This window comes from Aethalodelphis obliquidens, unplaced genomic scaffold (assembly GCF_003676395.1).
Source record: "Aethalodelphis obliquidens isolate GAN/ISIS:26980383/991018 unplaced genomic scaffold, ASM367639v1 scaffold42, whole genome shotgun sequence".
Classification (NCBI taxonomy): Eukaryota; Metazoa; Chordata; class Mammalia; order Artiodactyla; family Delphinidae; genus Aethalodelphis; species Aethalodelphis obliquidens.
This window is the reverse complement of record NW_020837986.1, coordinates 5,440,079-5,467,509: the sequence shown is the minus strand read 5'-3', so window position 1 is coordinate 5,467,509 and position 27,431 is coordinate 5,440,079. Positions and strand designations below refer to the sequence as shown.

At 59.6% G+C, this 27,431-nt stretch overlaps 2 protein-coding genes and 1 pseudogene across 10 annotated transcripts in view; 2 read left to right on the top strand and 1 right to left on the bottom strand.

Moving 5' to 3' along the window:
• The window catches only part of PLCG1 (phospholipase C gamma 1), a 35,169-nt gene extending 17,033 nt beyond the window's left edge, over positions 1-18,136 (top strand). Inside the window, exons 2-32 of one of the 2 annotated variants that reach the window (XM_027078298.1) lie at positions 2,624-2,776; positions 2,854-2,947; positions 3,090-3,137; positions 5,327-5,411; positions 5,506-5,589; positions 5,813-5,847; positions 6,071-6,143; positions 6,243-6,344; positions 6,532-6,650; positions 6,729-6,814; positions 6,894-7,014; positions 7,716-7,884; positions 7,998-8,120; positions 8,202-8,303; positions 8,384-8,571; positions 8,799-8,999; positions 9,071-9,190; positions 9,279-9,459; positions 10,230-10,307; positions 11,103-11,206; positions 11,385-11,481; positions 11,736-11,805; positions 12,258-12,415; positions 13,776-13,872; positions 13,965-14,189; positions 14,264-14,412; positions 15,259-15,373; positions 15,489-15,650; positions 15,760-15,848; positions 15,947-16,131; positions 16,302-18,136. In XM_027078298.1, the coding sequence (XP_026934099.1) occupies positions 2,624-2,776; positions 2,854-2,947; positions 3,090-3,137; positions 5,327-5,411; positions 5,506-5,589; positions 5,813-5,847; positions 6,071-6,143; positions 6,243-6,344; positions 6,532-6,650; positions 6,729-6,814; positions 6,894-7,014; positions 7,716-7,884; positions 7,998-8,120; positions 8,202-8,303; positions 8,384-8,571; positions 8,799-8,999; positions 9,071-9,190; positions 9,279-9,459; positions 10,230-10,307; positions 11,103-11,206; positions 11,385-11,481; positions 11,736-11,805; positions 12,258-12,415; positions 13,776-13,872; positions 13,965-14,189; positions 14,264-14,412; positions 15,259-15,373; positions 15,489-15,650; positions 15,760-15,848; positions 15,947-16,131; positions 16,302-16,344 (3,656 nt within the window). In that variant the 3' untranslated portion in view covers positions 16,345-18,136. Of the gene's footprint in view, positions 1-2,623; positions 2,777-2,853; positions 2,948-3,089; positions 3,138-5,326; positions 5,412-5,505; positions 5,590-5,812; positions 5,848-6,070; positions 6,144-6,242; positions 6,345-6,531; positions 6,651-6,728; positions 6,815-6,893; positions 7,015-7,715; positions 7,885-7,997; positions 8,121-8,201; positions 8,304-8,383; positions 8,572-8,798; positions 9,000-9,070; positions 9,191-9,278; positions 9,460-10,229; positions 10,308-11,102; positions 11,207-11,384; positions 11,482-11,735; positions 11,806-12,257; positions 12,416-13,775; positions 13,873-13,964; positions 14,190-14,263; positions 14,413-15,258; positions 15,374-15,488; positions 15,651-15,759; positions 15,849-15,943; positions 16,132-16,301 lie in introns of both variants that reach the window. The other variant, XM_027078297.1, reaches the window with a different exon arrangement.
• Positions 16,506-18,144, top strand: LOC113605034 (biogenesis of lysosome-related organelles complex 1 subunit 4-like; annotated as a pseudogene).
• Positions 18,145-24,402: 6,258 nt separating this feature from the next.
• The window catches only part of ZHX3 (zinc fingers and homeoboxes 3), a 143,954-nt gene continuing 140,925 nt past the window's right edge, over positions 24,403-27,431 (bottom strand). For all 8 annotated transcript variants that reach the window (XR_003427065.1, XR_003427068.1, XR_003427066.1 and 5 more), the window contains one exon: positions 24,403-27,356. Coding sequence is in view for 2 of the 8 variants with exons in the window: in XM_027078299.1 (XP_026934100.1) it covers positions 27,346-27,356 (11 nt within the window). In the remaining 6 variants the exon portion in view is untranslated. The remainder of the gene's footprint in view (positions 27,357-27,431) is intronic.

Genomic DNA, 27,431 nt, shown 5'->3' with positions numbered 1-27,431 from the left:
CAGATTGACCCTGCAGTTGCTTGCCGGGCGGTAGCCACATCGTGGACTAACTACCTCTGATGACTGGTGGGCAGCTGCGCGGAAGGGCCCAGGCTGTGGACCACACAGGCCTCGTTGGCCTGTATGCGTTGTGTGTGTGAGGTCGTGTGCCTGTGTGAGAGGTGTGGGAGCGGCTGACAGCAGCTCTGCACCGGAAAAGCATGCTGGTTTCTGTTTCAGAGGGCAAGGTTTGTGGTTATTCTGCAGTTTCTGATCTGGGCATTTCCCCTGTTCAGCTCCTCCTTCCATCTTTGGGAACCCTGTCTTCTCAGGCTGGGTCTTTGTGACCCAGTCTCCCTCCCCACCCCCCCTCTGTTTTTACCTGAGCATAACTCTTCATTTTAAAAACCACTCCCATTGTGCTACCCCTCCCCCCAGTGGTGTGCCTGCTTTTTCCGTTGTTTGTTCAGTCATTCAGCAAGCACTGGGTGGCCTTGCCCAGCCTGGGAGAGATTGAAGAACAAACACACACGTAGTGCCCCAGGGTGTCAAGGGCATGATTACTGCAGGAAGGCTCTTCCAAATTGGGTCTTTGGTGAGAGAGAGTGGAGTCTGGGAGGTAGACAGCCCCTGGCTAGGGACCAAGGTGAAATGGGGGACAGGAAACACAACAGTTCTTGCCCTCAGTCCAGGTTAGGTGGGATGGAGCAGAGAAGATGGGAGGGCAGAAGTGGCAGTAAATCACTGGAGCCGCATCACAGCGGGCCTTGAAGGCCGGAGAAGGAGTGGGTTCTCCATAGTGGGCAACCTCAGGAGGTTTCAGAACAACAACAGCCTATACAGATTCGTAGGCTCAAGAAGGATGGCTGATTGGTGAGAACTGGGGGGCCCTCAGCTGGAGGACTGGGCCTGTGAGGGTTGCTGAGGGCACGGGAGCAGGGCCCAGGGAGAACCGGCAGTGTTCTGGCAGGGGAGCTGGGCCTGGGGCTGGAGGCGATGCCACTGTTTGAGGTGGGATAGGTGGAGCACAGCTGTGGCTAGAGGGACAGGAAGAAGGCCTTGGGATTGGGCCTCTTAGAACATTCCAGCCGGGGTGCTGTGCGCTTCAGGCCAGGAGGGCTCTCGGGGGGAGGTGGGCCAGGCAGCATGCTGGCAGCCCTCCTGGCTCCAGATCTTCCAGGCCAGTCTGGGTCGAGAGCATTTGAAGAGGCTCTAGAGCCAAGGGAGTGCTCAGAGTCATTTCTGGCGGCTAAGCCAGGCTTCTCTCTTTTGACCTCCCTAAATCTGTCTCTTTATCTGGCTGGAAAGTGTGCCCTCTGTGCAGGGTCCCAGCCAGCACCCAGGGACAGTGTGAGTGTGCAGCCAGGCGCTCTCCAGGCCTGGGGTCACAACCTGTGTGCCTGCTCCGACTGTCTGTGCAGACCACAGACCACCGAAGCTGACAGAGCCGACGGGGTGGGGGAGGCTTGAATGAGTGCCCACCATGTGCCACCTACAGGGCTGGGCGCTCTGGGCTGTTAGGACCTTTGAGCTTACCAACACCTCCAGGTGCCGCAGTCTGTTACCTGTGTTCACCGAGGGAAGCAGTGGGGTCAGAGTGGTTGTCACTCTGCTGAGGTCACGCAGCTAAGGTGAGGTGGAGCCCGGGAGTCTAGTCCCAGCAGGCCCACCCCAGGGCCCACGCAGGTCTTTTCTGCCACCCTGCCTTCTAGAGAAATTCAGTCAAGCTCTTTGCTCTAGAGATAGTAAAACCGAGATGGAGGGAGGTTGAATGAGTCACTCAGTGTCATCTCAGAGGTAGTGGCTGAAGCAGTTCATCTGCCACTCTGACCTGGGTGCTGCCCCAGTCTGTGCCGTGAGGCCAGAATGGGAGCCATCCGTGGGCAGCCACTGCTCTTGCTGGGTCTTGCTCAGGGATATTTAGGGGGTGAGCCGTCAGGCTGCACCAGTTCTCTTGGCCCAATCCCTCCTTCCTGCTACGGACCCTGAAACCCATTTGGGCCTGCCCAGCCCCAGGCCTGCCCTTGAGACTTTATGATTCAGTTTGTGTACCTGTTTTTTTTTTTTGCGGTACGCGGGCCTCTCACTGTTGTGGCCTCTCCCATTGCGGAGCACAGGCTCTGGACGCGCAGGCTCAGCGGCCATGGCTCACGGGCCTAGCCGCTCCGCGGCACGTGGGATCTTCCCGGACCGGGGCACAAACCCGTGTCCCCTGCATTGGCAGGTGGACTCTCAACCACTGCGCCACCAGGGAAGCCCTAGTTTTAGTACTTTTGTGTCAGGAAAGGGTCCTCACAGAACAGCCGTGGGTCCCCATTTCTCTTTGTAGAGTCCGGCTCTTTCCCAGGTCAGAGTGAACTGCCTATATTGTCACCGAGGGAAGGTACACAGGACGGAGATTCCTGTTCCCGCAGACACTCAGCTTTTAGCAGAGCTCTGTCCTTAGACTCAGCCCAGTTCTCTTCTGTACCCCAGTAGGAGTGAGTGGTCTTGACTCTGCCCGCCTTCCCGGGGTGGGGGGGGTCTCTCTTTGTGGTCCTCCATGAGGAGAGTGTGGGAATGAGTGGGAGACAAGGCTGCCCTCGTTTCAGTGCTAACCCTGAGAGACCTCAGCCTGACCTTGACCTCTTCCCTGCCTTCCTAGTTGACATTCGAGAAATCAAGGAGATCCGCCCGGGGAAGACCTCACGGGACTTCGATCGCTACCAAGAGGATCCTGCTTTTCGACCGGACCAGTCACACTGCTTTGTCATCCTGTATGGAATGGAATTCCGCCTGAAGACCCTGAGCCTGCAAGGTGGGAGCTGAGGAGGTGGAGGAGTTAAGGGCAGCAGCCCCTGGCCCCAGGCTCAGCTCTTTGCCCCTTGCTCATAGCTACGTCTGAGGACGAAGTGAACATGTGGATCAAGGGCCTGACTTGGCTGATGGAGGATACGTTGCAGGCGGCCACACCCTTGCAGATTGAGAGGTAAGAACCCCCCGCAGACGTGCTTAGGGTTGGGGCATCGGGCTCTAGGGAGCAGGGCAGGGACTCAGGCCTCTGTGCCCAGAGCCTGCCTGCTGGTCTCCTCCCTAAGCCTGGGCCTCACTTCGGGCTTCTCTCCCTCCAGGTGGCTGCGGAAGCAGTTCTACTCAGTGGACCGGAATCGTGAGGATCGGTGGGTCCTGCGCTGTGGCTCTAGCCCAGCAGGGTGGGTTGGGGCCGCCAGAGCAATAGCCCACCTCCAGGCAGCTGCCTGGAGAACCGGAGGACCTGCCTCAAGCAGGGTGGGCAGGTGGTTCTGGCACAAGGAGCTTCCTGCAGAAAGCCCTCTGATGGCCTTGTGCGAGCTGGCAGGAGAGGCCAGGGACGATAAGCCACGTGCCCTGCCACTGTGGGCAGAGATAGGCGGTACAGAACTGGCTCTGGGTGTCCTGTAGTTTGTGTGTGGGGGGGGTGCTTTGAAGCTCACGGCTTTGAGGCCATGGTGTGACTACCAGAGGGGCTACAGAGAGGTTCAGGACAAAAGCTGGGTGATGCATGATGAGGACCGTTGACTGGGAGAGAGGTGGACACCACGGAGGGTGTTGAAGAGAAACATGACGTGACCCGGGTTCAGTTGCACAGAACTGCTAGCTGCGCTTGGAGGGTCCAGGGCAGGTGGAGTGGAGAACTCAGGGAGCAACTCCAACGCTCTGGGTGAAGAAGACTGGGTCAGGGTGGGGTATTAGGAAGGGGTTGGATTTTGGCTAGGCTGTATTTTGAAGATAGAGCCCAATAGCATTTCCTAACAGATTGATTTTGGGGTGAGAGAGAGTTGAGGTTTACGGTAAAAAGCTTTTTGGCGTGAGCATCTGGAAAGGTGGAGTTGCCATTGACTGAGATGGGGAAGGCTGTGGGAGGTGCACACTTGAGTGGGTGAAGTTCTGTGATGCCCTTAGATGTTCAGGTAGAGATGTTGAGCAGGCAGGTGTGTAGAACGAGTTCAGCGGAGAAGTTGGGCTGGAGCTGGAACCTGAGGAGCACATAGGTGATATGGAAGGCCACGAGGCTGGTGATGCCTGGGGGTAACCTTGGCAAGAAAAGGGAAGGAGGCTGGTGGCTGATCCCAGGCCCATGCTGCCTCAACACTGGGGACTGGGGAGGTGAGGAGAGGAGCCAGCCAAGGGAAGTGGCTGCTCTAGAGTTAAGAGGAAAATCGGAGGGTGTAGAGCCCTGGAAGCCCAGGGAAGAGGGGGTGGCCAGCTGTGCCTGGCCTTGTCACGTGTGGGGAAGACTGAGAGGTGCTCCTTGGACTCGACAGCACAGAGGTCGTTGGTGACCTTGAGGCAGGCAGTGGACAGTGGGGATGGGGTTCAGGAAATGAAAGGAGCCTCGGTCTCTCCTTTAAGGCACTGCTGTGAAGAGGAGCAGAGAAGGGGCAGTGGCTGGAGAGGAAGCAGGGCAGACAGGTGTTTGGGGGGGAGTGGTAACAATCTGCGTGTAATGCTGATGGCAAGGAGTCCACAGAAGGAAAGCTTGATGACGCAGCAAGTTTCCTAACCTGCCCAGTGAGGACCCTGACGGCCCCACCCCCGGTGACTGAGACCAGGCAAGCGCTTGCTGAACAGCACTGGCTGATAGATAGCAGGACTGCCCAGGGCAGGGCTGGACTCCTCAGGGAGTTTTGGTGCTGCCTGCCAGGCCCTTGGGCAAGAGAAGGAGGGGTGCCCACATTCCCCTCCCTGCCACCACCTCCCAGGAAAGAAGGCCTCCCTCTCCCAATCGTGTTCATCCTGTTGCCAGGCCCAGCATTGTCCCCCGCCCCATTCTTGGGCAGGGGTGCTTCCCTGTCAGACCCTGGGAGTGTGCTCCATTGCCAGCAGTGGTATTGGGCTGAGAAGGATCTTCCCCCTCCTCCCCTCGGAGGCCCTGACTCCCAGGGGCAGTGGGCGGGAGTCCTGTGAGCTGCCTGCCCCTCTCGGGGAGTTTGAGAATGAGGTGGAAGGAGCCTGGAGGTCCCGCAGTAGTGGCTGCCTCTCTCTGTCCTTGGGAGAGCTGAGGGCCCAGACGTGTGGGCTGAGCGGTGCTGGTGGGAGGGCGGCCCGAAGATGGGCTCCCCTTGCCCCGCCCTGACCCACTTTACTGAGGCTGGTGACCCCTCCTTGCCAGAATCCTAGACTTCCTTTGCTCAGCTGAGGAGACCGAGGCCCAGAGAAAGGAAGGGACTTCCTTTGGTTACCCCATGGTTCTGAGCCAGCCTCACTGTCAGGACTGCAAGTCCCAGAGTAGTGTTGTTTACCTGTTCAGCCCCAGGTGGACTCAGCCCACAGGTCAGAGGTCGTGAGAGGTGGGGTGAGGCCACTGGCGATGTCCTTGTTTCCTCAGTATATCAGCCAAGGACCTGAAGAACATGCTGTCCCAGGTCAACTACCGGGTCCCCAACATGCGCTTCCTCCGAGAGCGGCTGACGGTAAGGGCCGGTGGGCCGTCTGCAGGCGGGTGGGGAGGCTGGCTGCCTCAGGCCCTGCGGGAGGCCTGACCGGAAGTGCCGCTCTGCCTCGCAGGACCTGGAGCAGCGCACCAGCGACATCACCTACGGGCAGTTTGCTCAGCTGTACCGCAGCCTTATGTACAGCGCCCAGAAGACGGTGCATGAGCCACCTACCCCCACCGCCCCTACCCTGCTCTCCCACCCCAGCCCCGCTTGCCTCAGCCCTGCTGCCCTGCTTGGGGCCGATTGGGTGCCATTTCTCCAGTTCTTCTCCTCGTGAGGCCTGCCCCTTTCTGTTGCCCCAGCCTTTCTTCCTGAGAGCCCCTTCCCCACGTGGCCTCCCAGGGGCTCTCATGCTGACCTGGTTCTGTCTCCTGCAGATGGACCTCCCCTTCCTGGAAGCCAGTGCCCTGAGGTTTGGTTTGAGTTGGGGAGGTGGGGTTCTCCCTGGGCCCCTTTGTCCCTCGCCTGGTTGATTCCCGATGCAGGTGGGAGGCAGCGGGAGCAGGGGAGCCCTGCTGGCCCATTCCGGGCGGCTGTGCTGGCCGGGAGCTGGGCCCTGCCTTCCCAGGGGCCCCTCATTGTCTGTGGCCCACGCTAGCCAGCCGGCCGCCAGGCATTTCCCTTCTCTTCCGCAGGGCGGGGGAGCGGCCGGAGCTCTGCCGGGTGTCCCTTCCTGAGTTCCAGCAGTTCCTCCTCGAGTACCAGGGGGTAGGACTGGGCTGGGGTTGGGCCAGGGTGCTGGCTGAGAGGGGCTGGGCTCACCACGGGATGGAGGCCCCTCACATGCCCCACCCTCCCACCCATCAGGAGCTATGGGCTGTCGACCGGCTCCAGGTGCAGGAGTTCATGCTCAGCTTCCTTCGAGACCCCTTGCGAGAGATCGAGGAGCCTTACTTCTTCCTGGATGAGGTGAGCCCTGCCCCTCACCCTCCATCGGGGAATCAGGGAGCAGACGGGCCCACGGGAGCCCGGCCAGGTCCCTCCCGCAGTCCATCGTGCCCCCGACCTGGATTGAGCACTCTCTCCCGTGTCACCCTGTGCTGTGGCCCAGGGCAGGGGCTCATCCTCTCTTCTCTCCGCATTTGCTCCTGGGCAGTTCGTCACCTTCCTGTTCTCCAAGGAGAACAGCATATGGAATTCGCAGCTGGACGCCGTGTGCCCCGACACCATGAACAACCCCCTGTCCCACTACTGGATCTCCTCCTCGCACAACACGTGAGTGGCTCCCTTGGCCCACACCCGACCCCGGGAGGTGGGTCTCGCCTGACCACCTCGCCCTGCTTCCCTGTCCAGGTACCTGACCGGGGACCAGTTTTCCAGCGAGTCCTCCCTGGAAGCCTACGCCCGCTGCCTGCGGATGGGCTGCCGCTGCATCGAGTGTGCGTGGGGGCTAGGTTGGGCGGGGGGGCGGGGGGGAGGCCTGCCCGCTTGACTCTGGTCACCTTGCTTGCTCTCCAGTGGACTGCTGGGATGGTCCAGACGGGATGCCAGTCATTTACCACGGACACACCCTGACCACCAAGATCAAGTTCTCAGACGTCCTGCACACCATCAAGGAGCACGCCTTTGTGGCCTCAGAGTGAGTGGCGTGGCTCGGCTCCAGCTCTCTCCTGGGTCCCCTTGAATGTGCTACCCCCTCCCTGCCTTCCACCTCCTGCCACCTGCTGGAGCCCACCCTTCCCGAGCCATTCACTTCCTGCACGCTTGGCCCACCTGCTCACTCCATGGGTCTTTCTCAGCCTGTGGAACACAGTCAAGCTTTTCTCATCCTCAAAAATTAATTCCTTAACCCTGGGCTCACAAGGCCATTGTCCTGCCAGTTCCTTTCCCGTCACAATCTGGAGAATTGTCTGTGCTCCTTGTCTCTCACTCTGCAGTTCCTATTGTTCCCCACAACACGTGGTCACTAGTCTCTCCCACCTCACTGAGGGGGTCACTGGGGTCCCCCAGTAGCTAAATTTGGAGGCTGCTTGTCACCTCTCCTGACCTTGGGTGTAGGATGTCTCTCCTTGCTGATGGGGCAGCCTCCATGATGAGATCAACTCTGGGGACACCTGCCTGCAACAGTCCCAGCCGTTGGTTTCTGCTGCACCCAAAAGTGCCTCTCTAGACCCCTCTCCTACCCCCCACAGTGGCCAGGGCCTGCCTTTTCTCTGGGGTGACTACCCTCTAGAAGGGACCTTGGGCCCGAGGCTCCTAACACCTCACTCTGTGAGGGTCTGAGCCGTGACTCCTCGGAATTGCAGGATCTGTGTTACGCACTGGTCCCCCACCCTGCAGGTACCCGGTCATCTTGTCCATCGAGGACCATTGCAGCATCGCCCAGCAGAGGAACATGGCCCAGTACTTCAAGAAGGTGCTCGGGGACACACTCCTCACCAAGCCCGTGGACATTGCTGCTGACGGGCTCCCCTCACCCAGCCAGCTCAAGAGGAAGATCCTCATCAAGGTAGGGCTTTGGGGGCCCCACTCCTCCGCTCCAGCTGTGGGTCCAGGCCTGGGTGAGGAGGTGGGGCTCTGGGCCTGGGCCTGGGAAGCCACGTCGTGGCCTGTCCCCCACAGCACAAGAAGCTGGCTGAGGGCAGTGCCTATGAAGAGGTGCCTACGTCCGTGATGTACTCTGAGAACGACATCAGCAACTCCATCAAGAACGGCATCCTCTACCTGGAGGACCCCGTGAATCACGTGAGCGCTGGGCCTGGCTGGGCCTGAGGGGCAGGGTGGTGAGAGCGCTCTGTTCACAGGCCTCGCTCCCGCCTCTTCCAGGAGTGGTATCCCCACTACTTCGTTCTGACCAGTAGCAAGATCTACTACTCCGAGGAGACCAGCAGTGACCAGGGCAACGAGGACGAGGAGGAGCCCAAGGAGGTGAGGGGCTGGCCCAGGGCCGGGGGCCGGGCTGGGGTCAGAGTCACCGAGTGTCTCTGCTGTCGCCCTCTGCCTTGCAGGCCAGTGGCAGCACAGAGCTGCACTCCAACGAGAAGTGGTTTCACGGGAAGCTCGGGGCAGGACGGGATGGGCGGCACATTGCCGAGCGCCTGCTCACAGAGTACTGCATCGAGACCGGGGCCCCCGACGGCTCCTTCCTCGTGCGCGAGAGCGAGACCTTCGTGGGCGACTACACCCTCTCCTTCTGGTAACCCTCCCAGCGCGTGCACACGTGGATCCGACGCCGGCAGGGGAGGCCAGGTCCCACAGTGCGTCACGCGCACACACGCTTGCAGTTAGCACGGAGCCCCTAGAGGGCCGCCCCCACCTGAGCCGTCCTCAGGGTGTCTCCTGCTTGAGGCCTGGTGCCTCGCCGCGGGTGGAGCGTGGCGTGTGGCCCGGCCTGCTGCTCACTGCCTCCCTGTGTCCCCTCAGGCGGAACGGCAAAGTCCAGCACTGCCGGATCCACTCCCGGCAGGACGCAGGGACCCCCAAGTTCTTCCTGACTGACAACCTCGTCTTCGACTCACTCTATGACCTCATCACACACTACCAGCAGGTGCCCCTGCGCTGCAACGAATTTGAGATGCGCCTCTCAGAACCCGTCCCGCAGACCAACGCCCACGAGAGCAAAGAGTGAGGGAGGGGATGGGGACGGGGCAGGAACCCGGGGGTGGTGGCCGGGTCTGACTCGGGCCCGTCCACAGGTGGTACCACGCGAGCCTGACCAGAGCGCAGGCCGAGCACATGCTGATGCGCGTCCCCCGGGACGGGGCCTTCCTGGTGCGGAAACGGAATGAGCCCAACTCCTACGCCATCTCCTTCCGGTGAGGGGGTCCCCCTGGGGTCTGGGGCGGTGTGGGCACGCCTGGTCTGGGCTGCCCTGACCCTGTGTGGCTGTTCGGTCCCTGTCAGGGCTGAGGGCAAGATCAAGCACTGCCGCGTCCAGCAGGAGGGCCAGACCGTGATGCTGGGCAACTCAGAGTTCGACAGCCTCGTGGACCTCGTCAGCTACTACGAGAAGCATCCCCTGTACCGCAAGATGAAGCTACGCTATCCCATCAACGAGGAGGCGCTGGAGAAGATCGGCACAGCGGTGAGAGCCTGGGAGGCAGGGCGGGGCAGGCCGCACCTGACGGTCCCGGGGTGCTGTGGATGTGGGGAGCAGAGAGGCCCGGGGGCCGCGGGGCTGCTGGGAGGGCCAGCTAGCCCAGCTGGAGCCAGGAAGGCATCCTGGAGGGAGTGGCCTCTGAGTGGCATCTACAAGGACAGGCACAAGCTGGCCGGGTGAAGAGGTGGGGGCAGGCATCCAGCAGAGATCCCCGTGGGCCAGGATGTGGGGTGCGGAGGTCCTAGGGCTCACACGGGGAGAGGGTCTGCCCGGGGCTGGGCACAGACCAGACTCTGTCCCCCGGGTAGGGGCGCATAGGCTACAGAGGCGCGGCTGTGGAGGGAGACCAGTGAGGGAGGAAGGCAGGGCTGTGGGGCGGGGCCCCAAGGGCTCTGGGCCAGGGGTGTGGCCCTGGGGAAGAGGAAGGGGTCCAGCGCAGAAGGTCCACTTGAGACTCTTGTCCTTGGACCTGGGTGGCCTAGGCGCGGGCTGCCGCCTGCTGAGGCTGGGGTGTGAGAGAAGTGTGCTGGGGGCCTGGGGCAGGCGCGGGGGGCTTCAGGAACCGAGACTTTGGAGCCGTGGGCGCAAGGGCAGAGAGAGGAGGGGTGAGGCCAGGCCCCTGAGGTTGGGGGACCCTGGCGGACCAGGTGTGTGAAGGCAGCAGACTTGGTCCTGTGAGGAGGGGTGGGGACACGGAAGCCAGCAACCTCTTTCCCCTCTGGGCGTTAACAAAGCCCCTTCTGTCCCGTTTCCAGGAGCCCGACTATGGGGCCCTGTATGAGGGCCGCAACCCCGGCTTCTACGTGGAGGCGAACCCCATGCCGACTTTCAAGGTGCAGCCTCGGGCTCTGGGCGCAGGCAGCTGGGGAGCATCTCCAGCTGCCTGGGGCTTGCATTCTCTGCTCAGGGCCACCTGCGGTCTTTGGGGAGAAGTGGTGTTGTGGTCTTCCGAGGCCAGAGAGGGGGTGAGAGGTGTGCGGTTGGTGTACGACCACGTCTCTCCCGGCGCCGACCCCTCCCCAGCCCTGTTCCTGGGGGTCCGCACCGTACCCTTCCAGACTACTCCCTGGGTGACCCCTGTTTTCTCCCTGGGGGCAGTGGGGTGGGGGTGGGGCACGCTGGCCAGAAGACGGTGTTCTCTGCCCCTCCCTCCCTCCCCTTATGGAGCTCTGTCAGGGCTTTTTTCTAAGGGGTAAGGAGCTGTGCCCTTTTCCTCACCCGCTTTCCTCAGCAGCCATGGAGCCTGGGAGAAGATTCCTTCTCCTACTTTGCAGATGAGGAATGATGGGGTCCCAGGCACACTGCAAGCCTTCCGGTCCCAGAGGAGGCACTCAGCACCCGCAGACACTCCCCTCCTAGCCTCCTGGCCTGGCTCCTGGGGCCCCGGGCAGGGGCTTGCAAGGTTCTCCCTGGACCCTGAGGAGCTTCCCTGGCAGAGGCCCTGCTCTCCTGTTCCATCTGCTCTGGAGCCTCCCACAGGCCCGGGCTGAGGACGGTAGTGAGGCTGGGTCACTGGCGGTGGCGCCTGAGCCCCAGCTGGGCAGCCCCAGCGCATGTGCGTGCGGCCACAGGTCAGGAGAGGAGGCGGAGGGCCTGTCTGCTTTGACCGGTGATTCTCTTCCCTGCAGTGCGCCGTCAAAGCTCTCTTCGACTACAAGGCCCAGAGAGAGGACGAGCTGACTTTCACCAAGAGCGCCATCATCCAGAACGTGGAGAAGCAGGAAGGAGGCTGGTGAGCCAGCTGAGAGCCCGTGGTGCGGGGCCAGGCATCCTGGGTGCCGGCGGCGTGGACAGTGAGAGGGGCTTGGGCGGCACGGGCCTGCACGGGCCCCGAGGTGTACCTGCAGGGCTGCCTTCCTCTGGGGGGGTTGGGGTGGCTGCTAGGGGTCAGCATGCTGCGGCTTCCCCAGGTGGCGTGGTGACTATGGTGGGAAAAAGCAGCTGTGGTTCCCGTCGAACTATGTGGAAGAGATGGTCAGCCCTGCGGCCCTGGAACCTGAGAGGGAGGTGAGACCAGAGCCCCGTTGGTGGGACGGGGCTCCCGTCCCCAGACTCCCTTCCTGTGCACACGCCGCCACGGGCAGGGTCAGCGTGCCTGTGCGTGCACAGCCCCTCAACGTGCGGTCCTGTCTGCCCCGCCGAGGCCGCGGTCTCTGATAAACGTGGGCCACGCTCGTGCATTCACACGCTCGCTTGTCAGATGTATTTCCCATGTGGGCACAGTGGGCTTGCTGACCGTCCGTGGGCTTTGCCTTCCGCAGCACTTGGACGAGAACAGCCCCCTGGGGGACTTGCTGCGGGGGGTCTTGGATGTGCCGGCTTGTCAGATAGGTGAGCCCCCAGCCCCTTCTCTGCCCCTTAGGGTCACGCAGTCCCTGGTGGCCCTGTTCAGGCCCCAAGGGAGAAAGCCAATGGCCGGACCCCTAAAGGCTGCCCTCACCCTGAGCTCTCCCCATTCCTGGATACACTCTTGACGCCCAGGCTCCCTTCTTCACCCCTGGCCTTGACCACTGCGTGCTCGCCCTGCGCAGGCGCTGTGGAGGGTGCCACTGGCGAGCTGAAGCCCACGGTTCTGATGGGCTGGTCCCTGGGTTGACAGAGGCTTGGGGACGGGGTGGGGATGGGCACGCGGCCCGGAGTGGCAGTGACTTATTGCTGGTCTGCAGCGTTCTCAGCTGTGAAGCGGGCCTGGCAGAGCAGTGCTGCCTCCTCACGGGGTGTGGGGTGGGGACTCAGGCATGTCTGTCCCCAGCTCTGCGCTCCTCTCCCTCCCTCCCTCCCAGCCATCCGTCCTGAGGGCAAGAACAACCGGCTCTTCGTCTTCTCCATCAGCATGGCATCGGTGGCACACTGGTCCCTAGATGTGGCTGCCGACTCACAGGAGGAGCTGCAGGACTGGGTGAAAAAGATCCGGGAAGTGGCCCAGACTGCGGATGCCAGGGTGAGAGCCTGCCAGTGGCCCTCAGAGCAGCGGGGCAGCCCCGGGTGGGCAGCCCCCGCCGCTAGGCAGGGATCGGAGGAAACACACGTGGTCGGCGGTATGGCATGTTGAGGGTGTGTTGAGTTTGAGGTACCTGTGGGACGTCCAAGTGGCCCTGCTCAGTGGGCTTTTGGATACCAAGGGCAGAGGTGAGAGGACAGGTCGTGGGCTGGAAGCAGGAGTGGGTGCCCAGGGGCTTAGGGATGAGGTGGTATAGGTTGGGAACCAGGTGTGTGACCTTCGAGGATGTAGGTTTCAAGAAAGAGAGACAGAGGGGTCTGATGTGCGGAGGGCTGCAGAGCAGACAGGCAGGGTCCGAATCTGAAAGTGCCTGTTGGAGTTGGCAGCAGCCGTGTCAGGTCGTGGTTGGGTGGGATGGCAGTGGGCATCACGGAGCGTGGAAGGCAAGGGCGCAGCCTCTGCCGGGCAGGATGGTGGAAGAACGCGGAGCCCAAGCTGGGTCAGAAGGACCAGCCTCTGGAGGAGGGAGGCTCTTCCACTGAGCCTGGGGCAGAGGAGGAAGTGCTTGCCAAGGTGTGGGAACTCCTGCTCAGTGCCACCGCAGTCAGTTGGGGCGGGGTGGAAGGCCTGCAGTACACACCTGTGGCTGCTTTGGAGAAAGGACACCCACGAGCCAAGCCGAGAGGGCTGGGTGCTGAGGATTCTGTCAGAGCAGGGCCCGGAAGGACAAGGCAGAAAGGACCAGGAGGTTGAAGGGATGGCTCCTGAGGTCTGGGCTGAGAGGGGAAGGAAGAGTCTGAGAATAGGAGCCCCTTCTGGAAGGAAGTGGGCCTCCAGGGGTCAGAGGACGGGATGGGGGCACTTGTGAGTGGGCCTCCGTAGCTGAAGTCTGGCCACAGCGAGTAGTAGGTGGTTGTGTTGAGTGAGTGAGGGGAACTGAGGGGTGAGGCTTCTGGGCCAGGGTGGGTGGGAAGGACGACGGTCCTTAGGACACAGAAGATAAGCCCGAGTCCCCAGCGAGGTCACAAGGAAATGGGGAGGCGGCCTATGTGCCTATGTGAGGGAGGCTTGGGTACTGAATGGTCACAGCATCTCTGCAGGTGCATCCAGCTCAGGGCCCTGGGGTGTCACTGGGGCCCGGTTGGTGGTGAGGATTCCACTCTCCTAAGTCTTGGAGAGCATGTGTCCTCAGGAGCAGGGAAGAGAGAGTACGTTTCTGGGGTGAGACTGGGGACAGACAGTGGGGTCTGGAAGGTGTGGGTGGGCATGCCCCAGGTGGCTGGGGGCTTCCCTCTCCTGGTGGGGGGGAGGGAGGGGTCCGGAGGGGTCCTGCCTGGGCTCAGGGCCTGTGTGTCACCAGCTCACTGAGGGGAAGATGATGGAGCGGAGGAAGAAGATCGCCCTGGAGCTCTCCGAGCTTGTAGTCTACTGCCGGCCTGTTCCCTTCGACGAAGAGAGTAAGGGTCTGACCCAGGGGCAGTGCGGGGGTCTGGCCCCCAGCAGCGCCCGGGTGGGCGGGCTCTGTGAGCTCTCTCCCTGTTTGGCCCAGAGATCGGCACAGAACGCGCCTGCTACCGGGACATGTCGTCCTTCCCGGAAACCAAGGCCGAGAAGTACGTGAACAAGGCCAAAGGCAAGAAGTTCCTCCAGTACAACCGGCTGCAGCTCTCCCGCATCTACCCCAAGGGCCAGCGGCTGGACTCCTCCAATTACGACCCCTTGCCCATGTGGATCTGTGGCAGTCAGCTGGTAGCCCTCAACTTCCAAACCCCAGGTGAGGAGGTGGCCCATGGGGCGGGGTCCTGCCGGGCAGCTGGGCTGGAGTCCACTGTAACCCGGCTCTTCCAGACAAGCCTATGCAGATGAACCAGGCCCTCTTCCTGGCCGGCGGGCACTGCGGCTACGTGCTGCAGCCGAGCATCATGCGCGACGAGGCCTTCGACCCCTTTGACAAGAGCAGCCTCCGTGGGCTGGAGCCGTGCGCCATCTGCATCGAGGTGGGAAGGGGGCACTCTGCTGGGCTCCTTCCAGCGTCCAGGCCGGGGTGCTGGTTAATGCCATGGGGCAGGGGGCACTGGACTGTCCTGGAGTTCGAGGAAGATGTAACTGTTTTCTGAGGTGGGCGTGTAGCTACCAGCCTCCCCCGTGGGGCTGGGCTCTGACCAGCACAGGCTGGAGGCAGCTGGCTAAGTGTGGACAGTGCTTGGCACTAAGGAGTCGGGCTATCCAGTAAGGCCAAGCCATGGAGAGCCACTGCCTGGCAGGAGTGGGCAGAAGACAGGCAGGAAGCTAGTGCCAGTGGTGAGCTAGCGGCCCACCGGCAGGAATCGGCTAGATGGTACTTAACTTCCTGGAACGGGGCTTGAGTGAGACGGAGGCCCCCTGCCGCCCCTCGAGGTCCCGGGGCTCGCTCTGTGGTCGCACCCTTGAGGCCCCTGGTGAGCAGCCGTGATGTGGGCAGCTTGGTGCTGTGGGGTTCAGGTGTGGGGCCTGAGCAGTCTTGGAGGGAGGAGTGAGGACGGCGTGGGGTGAACCAGGTTTCTCCCGGAGAGGAGCTGTTTTTTTTGTTCTAGGGGGAAGTAATTTTTAAATTTTCATGTTAAAATAGACATGGATTTCATGTGGAGTTGACTGCAAAAACTCACGTGAAAATTTTGGTTAAGGCTAGGACTTCTTCAAAAGAACTTCTGCTGCGGCAGCTGCCTTTAGAGCCCTGATGACTTGAGGGACTTAGTGGGCAGTGTCCTTGGGGCCCAGCAGAGGGCGCACTGCCTCCGCTGGGTAGTGGGGACTTGGCATGAGTTGGAAGGACCATCCTGGGCCCATCTTTGCCTGCCTTACAGGTGCTGGGGGCCCGGCATCTGCCGAAGAATGGCCGAGGCATCGTGTGTCCTTTCGTGGAGATTGAGGTGGCCGGTGCTGAGTATGACAGCACCAAGCAGAAGACTGAGTTTGTGGGTGAGTCTCCTCCCCGCTCACCATCCTCATCCTCCAGGGCACTGAAGGCCCCTCCGCACCTGTGATCCGTCCTCTCCTGGCAGTGGCCTGAGGCCTTTTGCCCTTGCTTTCGCAGTGGACAATGGACTGAACCCCATGTGGCCAGCCAAGCCCTTCCACTTCCAGATCAGTAACCCCGAATTCGCCTTCCTGCGCTTTGTGGTGTATGAGGAAGACATGTTTAGTGACCAGAACTTCCTGGCTCAGGCTACCTTCCCGGTGAAGGGCCTGAAGACAGGTGAGGACCCTTCCTAGAGACTGTGCCCCCCGCCCCGAGATCTGGCTTGTGGGTGAGGGGGCTTTGCTCGCCTTCCTCTTGGGCTCAGGGCCAGGCTTTCTCCTCCTAGGATACAGAGCTGTGCCTTTGAAGAACAACTATAGTGAGGACCTGGAGTTGGCCTCCCTGCTCGTCAAGGTCGACGTTTTCCCTGCCAAGGTACCTGCGGCCAGGTGGGGCGGGGCAAGTGCCGGGCCCAGCCTCACCGGGGGCCAGTCAGCCGCTGACCCCCTGTGCATCTGCCCCTGTTGAAGCAGGAGAACGGCGACCTCAGTCCCTTTGGAGGTGCGTCCCTGCGGGAGCGGGGCTGCGATGCCTCGGGCCAGCTGTTTCACGGCCGGGCCCGGGAAGGCTCCTTCGAAGCTCGCTACCAGCAGCCATTTGAGGACTTCCGCATCTCCCAGGAGCATCTCGCCGACCATTTTGACAGTCGGGAACGAAGGTGAGGGGGTGGAGGCGAGGTGGCCAGTGTGCAGCCTGGAGGAGGGGGCCTGAGAGACGGGAAGGAGTGGCTGGTCCGCCTTCGGTTCCTCTCCCTCCTGTTGGTCTGTGGGCTGTCCCCCTGGGCTGTAAGGCTCGCTGCTGGTAAGGACACTCTCCCCTTCCGTCCAGGGCCCCGCGAAGGACTCGGGTCAATGGAGACAACCGCCTCTAGCTGTGCCCCAGCCTCGTTGAGAGCAGCGGGTGCTGTGCACCTCACGGAGGGCAGTGGACTGGGTTCCTGGGAGGCTGCCTGCGTGGCAGCCTTCCTGGCCTTGCCGCCTGGAGCCTGGATTCCAGCAGTGGACGCTAGACGGAAAGCATGCCGTTAATGAAATGTATCACTCACTATTCGGGGCCTCCACGCCCCAGCTCTGGGTGAAGGCAAAAACTGTACTGTGTCTCGCATTTAAGCACACGCATCTGGCCCTGCCTTCTGGAGATGGAGCCTTCCATCTGTGGGACCAGGACCACGGCCGCAGCCTCTCAGAGAGAGAGGCTGCCTCAGCCGGCGGCATGGGAGGCTCTGAGGGACCACTGACATTCCTGAGAGGAGGGAAGGAGGAGCAGCTTTGCTGGGCTAGGGCGACGAAGTTTACATAGTCCTGCAGCTTTAAAACCACAGCCGGGCAGGGAGGGAGGGTACGTGTTCCCGCAGTTCGGCCCTGGAGCCAGGGCGGAGGAGCAGAGGGCCTGCCTGGCGAGGAGGACGCAGCACAAGGGCACATTGCCCACGACCAGGAGCACCACCCAGCCTGACAGACGCGGGGCCGCGTGGGCAGCTGGGCTGTGGAGGGTTGCCCCGAGAGGGCCAGCGGAGGAGGCCGAGCCCCGGGGTGCCACCTGGAGCGGGGACAGTGACGACGTGCCCAAGGCCACAGCAGCACCCCGGGGCCATGGGAGGACGAGGGCCCCGGGGCTGGACACGCTGGGCTGTGGCGCCACCTGCCTGCGGCCTGGATGCAAGCCTGAAGCACCCGCTCACCAGGGTGGACCTGTTCGTGGGCGCTGGATGTGCTGGGCGGCGACTCCTCCCACGTGGTCAGCGAGGACGTGCCTGCATTCACGCCACGGCCCCCGAGATCCACAGCAAGGCAACAGCTTGGTCAGGACGATCGGCGCCGGTGGGGCCAGAATGGAAAAGCAGGTCACCAAGGCAGAGGTCAAGCTGGGCACTGTCCCCGTACGTTCAGGAAACTCCTGCACACAAGTAACGTGTCCTCCCTCAGCAAGGCACCCTCTGCAACCCCAGCAGGCTGGCTGTGACCCCCAAATCAGACCGAAGACCACTTCTTTCCCTGTTGCATCGAAAGACCTTGGATCTGAATCTGCCGGATGACAGTGCAAGGGGACACTGTCTGAGATGATCGCAAGTATTTGTGAAATCATCAATCAAATCCTGTTAATAGACGTACATGATGTTGGAGTATGGAATTTTAAAGTTTATTTTTTGCACACTCTATTTCTCGCGATCTTCATTACTTCACATAGGATGTATGATTTTCTACGTCTTCCACTTTGACCTGAAAGCTGCTTGGTGAGGGGATTGGGGAAGCAGAATGAATGAACTTATCTGTGCACTGTGGCAGAACTGTTATTTTTATGGATTTTACAGCTCAACTAACAAACAGTGTTACCTTTTCAAGATTTATATATACTCTTCAGAAGAACCACTGAGCCGTTAAAGCCTTGTTGTTATTCGAGCCTAATAGTGATTCCGTTTTCTATAGCTTACTTTTAGGATAGACAGTAAATTATTTAACATTATATTAAACTTTCCATATCACGGACTGTAAACCGAAGGAAATTATACAATTTCTGAGAAAACATATTGATTTATTTAAACTAATTCTGAAGTTGTATTTGAAAGTATGACCTCACAGTCAGCTGTCCATAGCAAACATGTCTATATATGGTTGCCAACGTTTGGTTTATAATTTAAATGTTAATAAAAATTTTAAATTTTATTGGAAAAGCTTTCCTTCTGAAAAGGACTTTAACAATTAGAATTATTTTTCTTCTCCATGGTACTGTAATGACATTCTGCTCCCCACCCTTGGATGGAAATGTCTGTGAGGAGCAGTGGTGGGCTGCCTGCCCTGCTGGCAGGGGTTGATCTGGGATGTTAAGCACCGTCAGGAATGGGCGAGGCGGGGTGGGGGGGGAGTGGGGAGGAGAAGACAGAGCAAAGCCTGTTCTGGTGATGGAGGTTTCTTTAAAGGCAAGGAGAACACAGGATGCTTTCCCTCAGGAAGGAAAGAGGGATTAAGGAGCTGCCGGCCTCGTGGGGGACAGGCAGCCGGCTGCTGAAGGGCACTCACTGTTACGCTCAACGGCAGTTTCTGTCCAGCTGGTGAGAAGACCCAAGGAAGGCGATGGAAGCTTGGGGAGGACAGAGGCCGGGGTCCAGGCCCGTGGGCGTGAAGGTGCTTCAGCACAGCCAGCGTTCAGCTCACGCAAACCCGCTGCCCGCCCCTGGGCACAGGGCTGGCCGTTCGCAGCTCTGTTGCCCTCTTAAGAGCTAACTAACTGTCAGATAAATTACCCTCACGCCCTTTACCCTCTAACTTGTTCTTCTGGAGGCTCGGCAAAGCCTGCTGCTGTCGGGAGACTTGTCACCTAGGGATGCTTGCCTGGTGGTTATCCTGCGGTAGAAGCGGGTGAGGAGTTTCTGTTCACCTCCCAGGTCCAGCAGATCTTCCCTCTGGGCTACCGGGAGGTGTGAGGCCACGCCCTCGTCCAGCTCTTCCACCGAGGGTGTGGCAGCATGGAGTGCAGCCTGCCTGTGAGCAAGCCCAGGTTTCCACAGGCAGCCAGCTTTCAGGGTGAACAGGAAGCAACCAGAGTCCCCTTGCCAGTTCCGCAGAAACCTCGCCTTAAAAAAAAAAAAAAAAGCATTCAAATGTACATTTCTGGGTGCCACTCTGGTTGCCTCTGTAGCTTGCAGACAAAATCTCTGTGCCTAGAACATGGTTTAATGGGCCCTTCCCTTCCTGTGGCTATTTTTGTAATGGTCTGTGCTGCTGTGGATCGAAAATAATGCTGTACAGAGAAAAGAGCTGCCTGCCTGATGGATGGGTGGGGACAGGCATAGTAAGCCAGCCCAGGAAGCCTGAGAAGATCTGTCATTGAAGAGACGCAGGTAGGTATAATCAGTTGGTTGGTTGTTAGAATGGTCATTGGCACGCCACCCTGGTGTGATAATGCAGGTAGGTACCCAAGCAGGGTCACTGGCCTTGGAGAGACGAAGATTTTTTTGAAGACAAGCCCAAGGTGGATTTAGTTGTCAGTTCAGAGCATCCCTTTTCTGTATGACAAATCAGACCAAGACGTACATTCCCCAAGTTCTCAGATCTGGGGCCAGTCCTGGTCCATTGTAGACCCCCTCTGAGTACCATCCACCAGGAGAACTGGGATCGCAGTTTAAAGTGTTTCCTGTCATCTCTGAACTCGATCAGCCGGAGCGCCCCTGCTTGGGTTCTTGCTGGCCCCTTGGCTTTCTTCCTGGAGCTTCATGGTCTGACTCAGAGGAAGGTGGTCTTTTCCCTCGGACAAGAAGGTGGCAGGTGGGAATTAACCTAGGCTTTCCTGACCCGTGTTTTCCCAGAGTCTTATGGGCAGGAGAAGAAAGCTTTTCTAACCAGTGACGAAGAGGTTCTGTGCTGGCCGTTGGGTAAGGAGCCATCTGTGCCGTCATGTGGCTTCCCTGGCTGTGGATGTAGACCACTTTCATTTTCCCAGGACATCCCTCCTTTACTGGCTCTGCTGTCTCAGGCAGCCTCACTGACCTGAGACACGCCTCCTCCGGGCTCTCCTACGATAGCCAGGTGACTGCCTTTGCCTTTCACTGCAAATGTCTTGATCCTTCTTCCTAGTGGAAAGCAGGACAGCAAATTGGAGCAAACGCACAGATCAGTGTCACCTCGAATTCCTCCAGACCTGACAATGGTTGAATGACCCAGGAGGCCCAGCGCGGGGGTGGGGGGGAGAGACCCTCACTTGGGATGGGACCTCCTGGCCCACGGTGGGGAGTGGCCTGCCTCACCACACGCACACACAGCACCACCTACAAGGACAGGGGCTTTCTGCAGCCTGACCAGAGGGCTCAGGTCAGGAAGCCCCGCTCCACGGCTGCCCTGCAGGGAGGAGAGAGGAGCGGTTTCTGGCCTCGTCACAGCCCTTGACAAGGGCCTGCGGTCCTGAGCGCTGAGGGCAGGGCCTCCCCACACACACACCTGAACGTCATCACCCACGGCTGCGCCTAGGGCTAGATACTCACTGGCCTTCCAGCTTGAGCTCATCTCTCACCACCTCAGTTCTGTTGGGCGAGAAAACAACGCTAAGTAGTACCAGGTCACCCCACCAAACAAGCTCACGGAACAGAACGCAGTCGTCCTCCTGGCCATTTCAGTTGAACTGATCAAGTCCTGTCTCAGCCTGAGAGTCCTCAGTGGGTCTTCCAGAGTCAGTCTGGGGTTCTGTTCCCTGCTGGAGGCCACTGCAGCTGGCCCAAGGACACCCACAGTGACCCCTGGCTGCCACTGCTGCCCACTCCGTCGTCCATGGTTAGGTCCTCTGTGAGCTGCTGCCTGTGTCTGCAGCCACCACGGTGTCAGCTGACTGGCTTCAGGGTTCCACACTCAGTTGGTCTAGCTCCCGAAGACTTGCTTGTTAGGTTCAGCAAAAAGCTGCTTCCCCAAGACTTAAGCTGGCCTCCAGAGGGCCAGGTCAGGAACAGGGCCTGGTGTGTCCCCGCCCAGGGGCTTCGTCAGGGGCCCCTTTCCCCGTTGGCACAGGCCCTGAGCGTCACCCCAACAAGATTCAATTGCTTTGAACATTAGAAGTTGGCCTTTAATCCTACTCCTTCAAGACCCCAGGGTCCTTAGACATAGCCACCCTCTCCTTAGCCAATGACAAGCTTATCAGTACCCTCCTCCCAGATGGCTGATTGCTCCAGGTCTGACTCAGTTTCCCTTTGTCTAGCATAAATTCTGCCACACTGCACTTCATTCCCCCAGGAGGCACTCCAGTGACCCCACGCGTGCGAGACGGGCGAGCTGGAACTTCCCTGGAGCGCCTGAGGGAAACTGCCCCACTCACCCCTCCACGTTGTGGGTCTTGCCCCCAGGGTAAATCAGGAGATAGAAGCGTTCTCAGCTTTCTTTGATTCCCCCACAAAATAGTCAGCAGATGAGAAATGCGTTTACGTTTTTATTTAGGAGCAATCGAAAGATTTTCAGTACCATTTCGGCCCATTTCAAATTGTACAAGCAGTTTGTCCCTGTTCCCCTCCCTTATCCAAATCCACAGATACAAAATCTAGGAAATGTGCAATTTGCATCTTAGAAATAGCAGCATCCCCACAGGGGACCTTGTGAGGCCTGGAGACTCAGCCCGGAGAGGGCAGCGCACTCCTCCCACCCCGGCACAGCCCCGGTCCAAAGGCAAGTTCCATCTTTCTGTTAAAAACATGTCCCTAGGGCGAAGAGCCCCCTCCACCCAGGCCCGGTGACAGCCAAAGTGTGCCTGTGCCTCTCTCTCGGTTTGGTCTCTCACATGCAGCCACTGCAGGAGGAGAGGCCCTCTGGACAAACAGAAGCCGGGCAGTGGCCTCTTAGCACCAAGACGATGGCTTCTTCGGCGTCTCCGGGAGACGGGAAGCGCACCACAAGCCAGCTGCCCCTGCCTTCTCCAGCCTCCCTTCCACAGATACCCTCGCCCTCAGGGAACAAAGGGTCTGAGCTGAACACCAGACCGGAAGTGGGTGGCAGAAAACCAGGAACCTGCAGGCCTCTGGCAACCTCTTCCCGACTTGCACAAAGGCGGCGCCGCTCAGTACCCTTTCAGTCAACCACGTCAGGGGGGCGGGGTTGGGGGAGGACGAGGTCTCTTTTCAACAACAACGATGGCACAGTCTGGCCCTCCCGACGCACTGAACAAGGCGGGGTGCTGGGGGGCAGGGTGGGAACCCGCTGCCCGGGGGCAAGCACCCCTCCCCGCGCGCATCACCCAGTGGCCTGCCGACCAGGCTGCATCCGCTGAGGGTGGCGCTGGCTCTCCGGGCCACGTCTGCAGCAAACCGCGGGACAGGGCAGCGGGCCGGGCCGGAGCCAGGGATGAATGACAGTCTCTCTCTGAACACAAATTACAGGATTAGCAGGCACCCCTCTCCGGGTGCCTGCTCTGCGGCTGACTCCTGAGAAAGACCACGGGCCTGCAGCCTTCTGCGCTCCACGACTCCAGACGGCCTCCACCCGAGACATTCCACCTCCAACTCCAGTCACATCGGGGGCCTTCAAACCACTCATCAAGGGAAGGAACAGATGTCATAAAGCATTAGCCGAGAAAAGCTACTCATCAACACACACGCGGCAGAGGCCGGCTCCTGAATTCAGGAAAGGGCGCTCACGGCAGGTAAGCACGCAGACTCCTCTCAGGTCGCCGCTTGCCACCTGCCCCGAGTGGACAGCAGGAGAGACTCCCACAGCCGGAGACGAGACAGCCCGCTCCACCCCGTGGGGCTCTGGCCCGAGCAGCCTGAGGGCTGTGAAAGCCTGGGGCCTAAGACAGCAAAGCAGGAACTACGCGTTCTCTGCGAATCCTCACGGTCCCACAAACCACAAGACAGGATTTTAACAACGCGAGGCAACAGGTGCTGGCCCCGCCCCTGTCCACAGGGTCAGCGGCGCCTGCTCACCCCACACTCTGGGTCCCCACCCCTGCTCAGGTAGGATGGTTGGTTCCCGCGGGGTCCAGGCTGTCGGTCTCCAGTCTGGCTGCAGGGCTGGGGCTCCAAGCAAAGGAGAGGCCAGACTGACAGGCAAGTCACGGTTCTTCAGGGTTGAAGAGCCAAAGAGCGTGCCTCCCGTCCCCCGGGGGGTTCCGTCTGCTCCTCCTCCCACTCGGGCTCTGGGCCAACCAGGGGGAGCTGACGTCAGCCCTCGCCCCCCTCCCCAGCGCGACAGCACTGGAAACACACACAGATTGCAGCAGAAACGAATTCCAACCGAGGTCTGTGGGTTCCATCTAGACCTAGAGCTGGGCCGCCCAGCGGCTCTGTGATCCCACCTCCACCCTCCACTCACTCGGCCCAAGTCAGCATCCAACCCTTGGTTGAGAGGTTGCCTGCAGCCGCCCCAGCCCCAGCGTTGCTCGGCTCGGCTACTGTGAATGGACCACAGGAGACAAAACAGACTGAAGCCTTGCTCCGGGAGGGGCCCGTTCAGGAGAGGGCGTGGGCTCCACACTCCCCACTTTTTCGGGTGTTGGAGCTTCTGTGAGGGCAGGTGCTCCCCCAGTCACACGGAGATGGCCCCCCAGTCCCGGGCAGGAAGGCTGGGAGGGCCTGTGCTCCCAAGAAAGGGAGCGAAGGAAGCCGGTTCAGGAGAGCTGGAGAGGGGCCTCCAGTGGGAGTGGGGAGGATGGAGCCCCGTTACTCTCCTGACCTGGGCAGGCTGCCGGCTTCTGCCTGGAACGGCTGGCCACGCCGACCTTTACGTGTCTAGAGGACTTTTCTTCTCCAGCACATAACTGAGCCTTGCCAATCAATGGGATACAGGACAATCTAGACATAATACAAAAGGTAAGTCAAACCAATAACCTGCCCCAGGTAAAGTCTGAGCAAGGAAAAAGGGGGAAGAAACTTTAGGAAAAGCCCAAACTCCAGGTTTGGTTTGTTTAAGATTTTCTTCTTGGCTGGTTCTCCTCTCCTGCAAAGTGCCTTTATCCACTTGGGCTGTGATGTTTGAATAGACAGAGCCGCTCCAACCCGAGGATTCTGGTCCGAGAAGAGGACAGGAAAACAAGAGGCAACCGGGCCCAAGGCAGGGCCGGCACAGGCAGGGAGCTGTGGGTGAGGAGGTGCCCCAAAAGGGCGACGCTGAGCCTCTGTGGAAGGCAGCCTGGCACATGGGGGAGAGGGGGTGTCACAGGCCCTGCCATGGGACCACGGACTGAGCAGGACAAAACCCATGGCACCCACATCTTGGCCTGGAGAACATGCTGAGACTTCCCGGTGGAACGGCCTCCCAGGGCCGTGAGCGCACTCGGGACCTGCAGGTACCACCGACCCTCGCCCACCTCCCACCTTTGCTTCCCGACAGCAGGTGGGCACTTGGCTGCGAAAGGAGCTCCAAGTCGTACAGGGCCACCCACCCCAGGTGCCACGAGTCCTCCAGCCAGGCTTTCCACTTCAGGAGCCCACGACTCAGGAAAACGAGAGCCCACCTTCCAAATCACAAAGCTCGTCAACAGTCAAGAATTAATACACGTAATCGAAGTACGCAGAGCATCTGTGCCATAAACCCAGGTTTCCTTTGTCAGAATGGCGATCTGGGCTCACCTACTAAAACTGCATCTACAACCCCATGTAAAAAATACAATAAACCAAACATGTACAAGACACAGGCAACAAGAAACACTGACATAGTTCACCATCTCTGATGAGTCCAAGTGCACACAGAGAGGAGGGGAAAGATTAGTCACCTTACGAAACACGCTTTTTCTTTGGGAGAGACTAACCCCACCCTACTTCCCTCAACTCTAGAGCCCACAGACTGCCCTCTCCTGAAGGCAGCAGCACAGTCTAACCCTGGGTGGGGCGCAAACCGTGGTGACCTCCCTGGCCACGGGGCCGGCTGCGGCCGTCCTGCATCCCCACCGCACTCTGGCGCGCGCCGGCTCCGGGCTGCTGCGGCTGTGTCTCTGCAGCCGGTTGGCTGTGTTCCTGGTTTTGCCCCCAGGGCCCCGGGTACCTGCTGCGACGTCCCTTTAGGCACCTGCTCGATGAACCAACCATTTCTGTCTCCATCACCTCATTCCTTAGTCACTCGGGTCCCAGAGTAAAGGAAGGAGGAGGGTCTGTCCAGCCTGGGCAGTCTCGCCGTTCGGGGGGTCGCCCTGGCTAGCGGGCAGGCTGACTCCTGTGAGCAAAACCTGCCCGCAGGCAGCACCGTGACGCTTCCACTTTTTAAGGACGAGCTGGTGCTGAGCTCGGGGCCCTACGTCCTGTGTGAACTTGTCCACCACGTAATTTATGTTTTCTGTTTCGCTGTTTGGGTTGTAAATGACATGAATACAAATAAAATAACCAAGAAACTCCGCTGTAAAGACACGGCCCTCGGTTGGGGCACGCAGGGCTCTGGGAGTGACGCCGGCAGGGTGGCGTCGCAGACACTCGGATGTGGCTTCGCGCGGGGCCGCCCCGGCCTCCCCCGCAACCCCCCAACACGGGCTGCTCTCCCCAACACCCACGTGCTGCGTCAGGCAGACGCGTCACAAGTAAAGCATCAAATGAGTATCTGTGCTGTATATGGATACATATAAATTAATCTGCATGTACATAACCACTACAGGAAAAGTTCTAGGTGTCTGTTCTCTGAAGGAAGGCAATCACTCGCCATTCTGGGCAATTCCGCAAAGAGGCCTTGGGGCTAAATATGGAAAGGATACAAAAACAGGCTGCCAAACTTGCCAAGTCCTCACAAGTCACCTGTTTGAAACCAAGAAGAGGTGGTCCCTAACAGGACAGGGCAAGCAAGAGGAGACTCTTTAGAAGAACAATGGTTCAAGGGCTTTTGGTTTCCGGAAAAAAGCCTCTCCTGGAGGCAGGAGGTGCGACCCCCGTCTCTGTGCTCAGAGCCAAACCTGGGAGATGCCCTGCCCGGCCCAGTTCCCGGGGGGACGGGGGAGAAGGACCGTGCCGAACACCGCCCCCCCCCAGTATTCTTGCCCAAAGCCCCTGCCCTGTCTCTGGGGTCTCCGAGGATTTGGTGCTCTGGGAAGCGGGTGGTTTCTGGGAGGTGATGCACCTTTGCCAGCCCCCTCTTCACCTGCTGCTCTCGGGGCAGCCGGTCTCGGCGAGATCGGGATTTACCGTTCAGCACAGCTTTGTAGGCAACTTTCTCAATGTTTCAAAGGCACCTTTTCCTGTGACTTTTCTCAATTAAAAAAATGGATATGAGGGTTAGGCTTAAGTAGACAGAGATCTTGGTTCCAAGTCTGGGGATATAAATATAGAACTTTAAAAACATCCTCACAAGGACCTGTCCAGCGATGTCCAGCACACCAACCAGGCCCCAGGCACGGGGGCCAGGAGGACTCTGGGTCTTCTGCTGGGAACCCCACATGCAGGTCTTTGTGCTGAGGGCCACCCTGGCTCCGATAATTCCGAAAAGTCCCCGAATCCCGCCAGCTCTCAGTCTAACCAGGCGAGCGTGGGCCTGCCTTCCCAAACCAGAGGCGGCTCTGGGGTGAGGGTCGATAGAGGGCAGAGAGAGCCCCAGCAGCTGTGCGCCTTCACTCCCATCCCCCATCCCTGTTTCGCTTGTCAATTTTCCTCTAAATGTGTCTAGACTGAAAAAAAAAAAAGGCGGCACATAGGGCAGTACATTAGGCTTAACAACAAATGTTTCTTTAGTTGATCTGATCACTGAAGAGTTATGGTCCATGATTCAAACTCCCATGAAAAAGCAGAATTACTGTAACAACTTACGAGAGTGGTAAGCATCAAACACTAATCACATAACCGGTCAGTTTTCTGAACTGCGGGTAACAGCATGTTCTGCACTATCATCCCGTAAGGCAAGGCAAACCTGCTATGCAATCTTGCTGGTCACCGCTTAAGGAGCAGAGGTCTCTTCAAAGGTACCACCTTCCCGAAGGAGCGCAAAGGGGGCCCCAGCGGTTGCAGGTGTGGTTCTGAGCGTGTGATAACCCCGGCCTGACCATGGAAGGTGCGGGAACACGCAGCCCAGCGATCTCCAGAGAACAGACACAGGGCATTTCCAGAGATGATATAAAAGACCACGTACTGCTTTGCTAACCAAAGTTTCTATGTAATGAAAGTGTTTATAATCTGATGTTTTATTAAATGTGTATAGGCAGATTTATATGTTAAAAACTTGATTCTGTGTCTATGAATATGAAATCTGAACTATTTATCCACTGGAAGGCAAAAGAAAGGTCCTACATTGTGGGCGGAAGAACTGCCAGACGCTCCTCCCTGCTCGCTGGGGTGGCGGGCCGGGTGCGGACGACGGCAGGCTTGGCCGCGTGGAGACCTGTGTGAGCATGGTGGGCCGGGTACGGCGGCGGCCCGGGGCAGCAGAGGGGGGTCAGGCCCTTCCATGTGGAGGGCGGCCGCCCCGGCCAGGCCTTCACAGCCGTCGGTTCCGGTTCAGTCAGTTTCTGAGGAGAAAACACAGGCCCGTCACCTCTATGTGCATCGCCAGGATGGCCTGTCCTCCCACGTCTGGGGACTTA